Source organism: Thalassophryne amazonica, chromosome 11 (genome assembly GCF_902500255.1).
Source record: "Thalassophryne amazonica chromosome 11, fThaAma1.1, whole genome shotgun sequence".
NCBI classification, from domain to species: Eukaryota; Metazoa; Chordata; class Actinopteri; order Batrachoidiformes; family Batrachoididae; genus Thalassophryne; species Thalassophryne amazonica.
The window spans coordinates 4814719-4822413 of NC_047113.1; the positions used below are offsets into that span (position 1 = coordinate 4814719).

General features: G+C 45.4%; 1 protein-coding gene across 1 annotated transcript in view; it reads left to right on the plus strand.

The window, feature by feature from the left end:
* Positions 1-679, plus strand: part of ints6l (integrator complex subunit 6 like) — a 63757-nt gene extending 63078 nt beyond the window's left edge. The window contains exon 19 of the mRNA XM_034181906.1: positions 640-679. Within this exon, the coding sequence (XP_034037797.1) occupies positions 640-652 (13 nt within the window). The 3' untranslated portion in view covers positions 653-679. The remainder of the gene's footprint in view (positions 1-639) is intronic.
* Positions 680-7695: the final 7016 nt, after the last annotated feature.

A 7695-nucleotide genomic window follows, 5' to 3' on the forward strand; every position in this document is an offset into this window, starting at 1 on the left:
CACCCAATAGAGCGCTTCGCTCTCAGACTGCAGGCTTACTTGTAGTTCCTAGGGTTTGTAAGAGTAGAATGGGAGGCAGAGCCTTCAGCTTTCAGGCTCCTCTCCTGTGGAACCAGCTCCCAATTCAGATCAGGGAGACAGACACCCTCTCTACTTTTAAGATTAGGCTTAAAACTTTCCTTTTTGCTAAGCTTATAGTTAGGGCTGGATCAGGTGACCCTGAACCATCCCTTAGTTATGCTGCTATAGACGTAGACTGCTGGGGGGCTTCCCATGATGCACTGTTTCTTTCTCTTTTTGCTCTGTATGCACCACTCTGCATTTAATCATTAGTGATCGATCTCTGCTCCCCTCCACAGCATGTCTTTTTCCTGGTTCTCTCCCTCAGCCCCAACCAGTCCCAGCAGAGGACTGCCCCTCCCTGAGCCTGGTTCTGCTGGAGGTTTCTTCCTGTTAAAAGGGAGTTTTCCTTCCCACTGTAGCCAAGTGCTTGCTCACAGGGGGTCGTTTTGACCGTTGGGGGTTTTACATAATTATTGTATGGCCTTGCCTTGCAATAAAGCGCCTTGGGGCAACTGTTTGTGTGATTGCACTATATAAAAAAAAAATTGATTGATTGATTGATTGATGTCTTTGCAGGGGAGTGGTTTGACTGAAGTACAGCAACAGGAGGTGACTGACTTGGTTACTTCGCTGGAGGTCGTGTTTGCATGCCACGAGGAGGATTTTGGACGCACGGGAGTGGTCAAGCACCAGATCCCCACGGACACAGCTACACCAAGCCGGGAGCGCTATAGACCAGTGCCCCGAGCTTGTACACAGAATTGAGGTCCTTGTTGAAGAATATGCTGGAGAGTGGAGTGGTACGGGAAAGCTCCAGTCCATGGGCGGCACCTATTGTCTTGGTAAGGAAAAAAGATGGCTCCTGGCGATTTTGTGTGGACTATCGGAAGTTGAATGCACTGACCCACAAGGATGCTTATCCCCTCCCCCGTATTGAGGAGTCATTAACAGGGTTAAAAGCAGCCAGGTGGTATTCCACGTTGGATTAGGCAAATGGTTATTGGCAAGTTGAGGTAGATCCAGCTGACCAGGAGAAGACTGCTTTTACCACACCTTTCGGTCTTTATGAATTTGAGAGGATGCCCTTTGGGCTATGTAATGCACCTGCGACTTCCAAAGGCTTATGCAGCGGTGTTTGGGCCATATGGTAAATGACTTTTTGCTCATTTATTTAGATGATGTTGTGGTGTTCTCCTCTGATTTTAACAGCCATCTGCGTCACCTGGAGGTTTTTGCAAAGCTGCAAGAACATGGGTTGAAGCTGCAGCCTCGACGTGTTGCCTCTTCCAGAGGAGCGTGAAATACCTGGGGCATGTGATCAGTGAGGAGGGAGTGGCTACAGACCCAGCAAAACGGAGGTGGTGAAGGACTGGCCTGTCCCTAAGACAGCAAAACAGGTGAAGTCATTCCTTGGGTTTGCTAGTTACTACCGCCGCTTTATACCGAACTTTCTAGGATTGCTCTGCCTCTTAACGCTTTGACCCATGGTACTGCTCAAGATCGTACAGCTCCAGTTGCCTGGTCGGAAGAGTGCCAGCAGGCTTTTGATAAGCTGAAGGGGGCCCTAGTAAGTGCACCAATTCTGGCATATGCAGATTTTTCTCAACCTTTTTATCTTTACACGGATGCCAGCCTTGAGGGCCTAGGCAGTACTTGCACAGGTACAGGACGGGAAGGAGAGGGTGATTGCCTACGCGAGCCGCAGTCTCCGACCAACGGAGCCTAACGACCAAAACTATAGTTCGTTTAAGCTAGAGCTGTTGGCATTGAAGTGGGCGGTCACAGAGAAATTAAAGATTATCTGTATGGTGCAGAATTCAGTCTTTACTGATAATAACCCTCTGGTACACCTGGGTAGAGCCCGTTTGGGTGCAGTGGAACAGAGGTGGTTAGCTCAGTTGGCTAACTTTAAGTATACCTTAAAATACCGGCCTGGCACTCAGAACCGAAATGCAGATGCTCTATCCCGGTTACCCAAGCAGGACGATGGCCTGGTGCAGTCACTTCAAGTTATGACAGAAGGAGTATCGTGGGAGGATCAGCAGAAGGCGGACCCTGACCTCCGCTGTATAAGGCTGCACAAGGAGTTGCAACGAGCGTGCCCTGAGGTATGTGCTGACACTTCCAAATTCCTGAAAGGCCTTATAAGGTATTGGGATAAAATTGAATTAGAGGAAGGGGTGCTGAAAAGGCAATGGAGGGATGCGGGGACTGGGACTGTAATTTCTCAGGTTCTTGTCCCCAAGCAGGAAACGCTGGCTGTATGGAGGGCCTACCACGATGGGATGGGTCTTCCAGGCAGGGATCGAACAAAGATGATTCTCCAGCAACGCTGCTTTTGGCCTGGAATGGAGGAAGACTTGGAGAAGTGGTGCAGCTCTTGTTCTCAGTGCGTGTACAATAAATCGGGCCTGATGGCAGGGCCCCATTGAAACCTATTCAGGCCTCCTACCCTTTTGAAGTGCTCGGCATTGATTATCATCAATTTCTTTATATAGCGCCAAATCACAACAAACAGTTGCCCCAAGGCGCTTTATATTGTAAGGCAAGGCCATACAATAATTATGTAAAACCCCAACGGTCAAAACGACCCCCTGGCAAGCACTTGGCTACAGTGGGAAGGAATATCTGTCCCTTGGTCGTCCGGTAGACAGGTATCAATACATATTGGTAATGACCGACCTATTTTCAAAGTATGCGGTTGCGGTCCCTACCCAGGACCAGTCCGCAGATACCACCGCTAAAGCATTATATAGTGACTGGATTTTGACATTCGGTTGCCCAGAACGAATACTTTCTGATCGTGGAGCGGCCTTCGAATCATCTCTGATGAAACAGCTTTGTCAACTGTATGGGTGCCATAAGAGTAGAACAACAGCCTATCACCCCCAGGGGAATGGTGGTTGTGAACGATTTAACCAGACCCTTTTACAGTTGCTTAATTCTCTCCTGGAGACCCAACAGCGGTTTTGGCCAGATAAGTTGCCAGCCCTAGTGCAGGCTTATAATAACACCGTTCACAGCACGACAGGGATGACTCCTCATTATGTTGTGTTCGGTAGACACACACGGCTAGCACTGGATTGGTTGTCTGGTCTGGCCCCTACCATAGATGCTCAGAGTTTAGAAGGATGGGCCAGACACCACCAGCGGGCCCTGCGAGGTGTGTATAAGACTGCAAAAGAACGGACAGTTCACCGTCAACATCGGGACCAGACGAGGTACAATCGACGGGCCCCACTCCCACCGTTGTTTCCGGCGAACGGGTATTGGTTCGTAACTTCTGCTGGAGGACCCGGGGAAAGCTGTCCACTAAATGGTATTCGGACCCACATGTGGTGGTCTCTCAGTTAGCAGAGGACCACCCAGTTTATTGTATTCGTCCCGAAGGTAGGAGGGCCCAATGCGTACATACCATCGTAATAATCTCCACCCTTGCCCTTTTGATGTGTTACAGCAACCAGGTGTTGAACCTGAGGCAAGGCCGAAACAATCTCCATTACCTCCTCCCACTGTATGGCTTCCTAGATTGACTGTGACCCAAATGACTGCCTCTCCGCAAGAACCGCCGGTGAATCCTATTCCACCTGGCCCTCCAGAACAATCGCCACAAGTAAGGTGCCCTCAGCGTTAAAATTTGGGCACAGTACCCCTCAAGATTTCGGGAATGATTGGCCGGACGACCAATGTTAAAGGAGGGGGAGAATGTCACAGGGGCTTTTTTTTTTATTTCTGTTGCATCTGTCAGTTGCATGTGTAGTTGTGCTGTGGTTTGTCGTGCTTTTTTTTTTTTTCTTTTCATCATGCCATTACTGTTTTTTTTTTTTTTGCACGTGTGTTTTTGCATGTCTTGATTTTCTGAATGAAGTGTAGGTGTGATAGTAATTGGGCTCCACCCTCATTTCCCCATGAACTTCTACCATTGGCCAATGTGGCCCACAGACTGGGTTAAAAGTGCAGAGGGTGTGGCGAAGGGGAGTGGGGGGCGCACGCATGAGAGGAAACCTGACGCAGGTGCGGACACGGAAGCAGGACGCCAGGTGGAGAAACAGGACGGAGAGAGACACGTACAACGCCCGCTAAACAGTTGAGAGGGACGTGTCGCAGACTGCTCGTGTGCGCGCGCGCACGTCTTGGTGAGTTTGATGCTTGTCCCTGAGTCCTCCCTCTGATCTGTGCAGCTTGCTGGCCGTGGAAGTGCAGGGAAGGATTGCGGCCGGAGGCGCAGGAGATCGAAAGGACACGACGCGCAGCGCGCACAATGCTCGCTATATGGTTAAGTAAAAGGGATGACTTCATGACTTCTTTGCTAAACAAAATTTTAACTATAGAGAAAAAATTACTCATAACCATCCCAAAGACATATCGTTATCTTTGGCTGCTTTCAGTGATGCCGGTATTTGGTTAGACTCTTCTCTCCAATTGTTCTGTCTGAGTTATTTCATGAGTTACTTCATCCAAACCATCAACATTTTTATTAGACCCCATTCCTACCAGGCTGCTCAAGGAAGCCCTACATTATTTAATGCTTCGATCTTAAATATGATCAATCTATCTTTGTTAGTTGGCTATGTACCACAGGCTTTTAAGGTGGCAGTAATTAAACCATTACTTAAAAAGCCATCACTTGACCAGCTATCTTAGCTAATTATAGGCCAATCTCCAACCTTCCTTTTCTCTCAAAAATTCTTGAAAGGGTAGTTGTAAAACAGCTAACTGATCATCTGCAGAGGAATGGTCTATTTGAAGAGTTTCAGTCAGGTTTAGAATTCATCATAGTACAGAAACAGCATTAGTGAAGGTTACAAATGATCTTCTTATGGCCTCGGACAGTGGACTCATCTCTGTGCTTGTTCTGTTAGACCTCAGTGCTGCTTTGATACTGTTGACCATAAAATTTTATTACAGAGATTAGAGCATGCCATAGGTATTAAAGGCACTGCGCTGCGGTGGTTTGAATCATATTTGTCTAATAGATTACAATTTGTTCATGTAAATGGGGAATCTTCTTCACAGACTAAAGTTAATTATGGAGTTCCACAAGGTTCTGTGCTAGGACCAATTTATTCACTTTATACATGCTTCCCTTAGGCAGTATTATTAGACGGTATTGCTTAAATTTTCATTGTTACACAGATGATACCCAGCTTTATCTATCCATGAAGCCAGAGGACACACACCAATTAGCTAAACTGCAGGATCGTCTTACAGACATAAAGACATGGATGACCTCTAATTTCCTGCTTTTAAACTCAGATAAAACTGAAGTTATTGTACTTGGCCCCACAAATCTTAGAAACATGGTGTCTAACCAGATCCTTACTCTGGATGGCATTACCCTGACCTCTAGTAATACTGTGAGAAATCTTGGACTCATTTTGATCAGGATATGTCATTCAAAGCGCATATTAAACAAAGATGTAGGACTGCTTTTTTGCATTTATGCAATATCTCTAAAATCAGAAAGGTCTTGTCTCAGAGTGATGCTGAAAAACTAATTCATGCATTTATTTCCTCTAGGCTGGACTATTGTAATTCATTATTATCAGGTTGTCCTAAAAGTTCCCTAAAAAGCCTTCAGTTAATTCAAAATGCTGCAGCTAGAGTACTGACGGGGACTAGAAGGAGAGAGCATATCTCACCCATATTGGCCTCTCTTCATTGGCTTCCGTTAATTCTAGAATAATTTAAAATTCTTCTTCTTACTTATAAGGTTTTGAATAATCAGGTCCCATCTTATCTTAGGGACCTCGTAGTACCATATCACCCCAATAGAGCGCTTCGCTCTCAGACTGCAGGCTTACTTGTAGTTCCTAGGGTTTGTAAGAGTAGAATGGGAGGCAGAGCCTTCAGCTTTCAGGCTCCTCTCCTGTGGAACCAGCTCCCAATTCAGATCAGGGAGACAGTCCCTCTCTACTTTTAAGATTAGGCTTAAAATTTTCCTTTTTGCTAAAGCTTATAGTTAGGGCTGGATCAGGTGACCCTGAACCATCCCTTAGTTATGCTGCTATAGACGTAGACTGCGGGGGGTTCCCATGATGTACTGTTTCTTTCTCTTTTTGCTCTGTATGCACCACTCTGCATTTAATCATTAGTGATCGATCTCTGCTCCCTCCACAGCATGTCTTTTTCCTGGTTCTCTCCTCAGCCCCAACCAGTCCCAGCAGAAGACTGCCCCTCCCTGAGCCTGGTTCTGCTGGAGGTTTCTTTTGTTAAAAGGGAGTTTTTCCTTCCCACTGTAGCCAAGTGCTTGCTCACAGGGGGTCGTTTTGACCGTTGGGGTTTTACATAATTATTGTATGGCCTTGCCTTACAATATAAAGCGCCTTGGGGCAACTGTTTGTTGTGATTTGGCGCTATATAAAAAAATTGATTGATTGATTGATTGATTGGGCAGATCTATAGATCTGACAGAATTCAGCTTTAATCATTATTGCTAAATCTTAGACAAAAAGAACTTTCACTTTAATTCTTTATGTTTACTGGGCTAAAGATTTAATGTATTCTCTTTATTTATGTATCTATTGCAGAATTTAGCTTTAATCATTATTGCTAGAAATCTTAGACAAAAAGAACTTGCACTTTAATTCTTTATGGTTACTGGGCAGATCTATAGATCTATTACAGAATTCAGCTTTAATCATTATTGCTAGAAATCTTAGACAAAAAGAACTTTCACTTTAATTCTTTATGGTTACTGGGCTAAAGCTTTAATGTATTCTCTTTATCTATATATCCATTGCAGAATTCAGCTTTAATCATTATTGTTAGAGATCTTAGACAAAAAGAACTTTCACTTTAATTCTTTATGGTTATTAATTTGCTCTCTGTTTATCTTTTATTACTTTAATGTGTGTCATGCTTAAATCTAGTGTGTGTGTGCTTTAATCTAGTGTGTGTGTGTATGTGTGTTTGCGTACATGTGCTTTCAACACAAGGGCCCTAAAGACGTCGCCCTGGTATCGCCAGTCACCATACCAAGTTTGGTGTTGATCGCTTAATCGCTGTAGAAGTTCACCCTGAACACAAATTGTGCCACAAACATACGAGGTCTGTGATGAAAAAGCGGTCCTTTTTATTTTTTTCAAAAAATAAATGGATTTGATTCATATGTTTTTACGTCAGACAAGCTTGAATCCTCATGCGCATGCGTGAGTTTTTTCACGTGTGTCGGTGACAGCATTCGCCTGTGGGCAGGCCTTGAGTGAGGAGTGCTCCACCCCGCCCGTCGGAATCTCTTTGTCTGAATAGCCGCTGCGGACGGCGCGCATTGCTTTATCAACATTTTTTCTGGATCTGTGAGGGATATCGAGTGGACACTATATAGAAATTAAGATGGTTTTCGGTGAAAAGTTTAATGGCTGATGAGAGATTATGGGGGTTTCTGTCGTGTAAGGACTTCCCACGGAGCGGGACGTCGCGCAGTGCTTCCAGGCACCGTCGTCGGCCTGTTTGACCTGAAAACATTCTAATTTAAGGCTTAATTCACCCAGGACGTCGTGAGAGAACAGAGAAGATTCAGAACAGGCCGGCATGAGGACTTTACGTGGACATTCCACTGTTTAAGGACATTTTGTAATGAAAGACGTGCGCGCAAATTCGCCGAGTCGTCACGGAAACGACTCGGCGAAT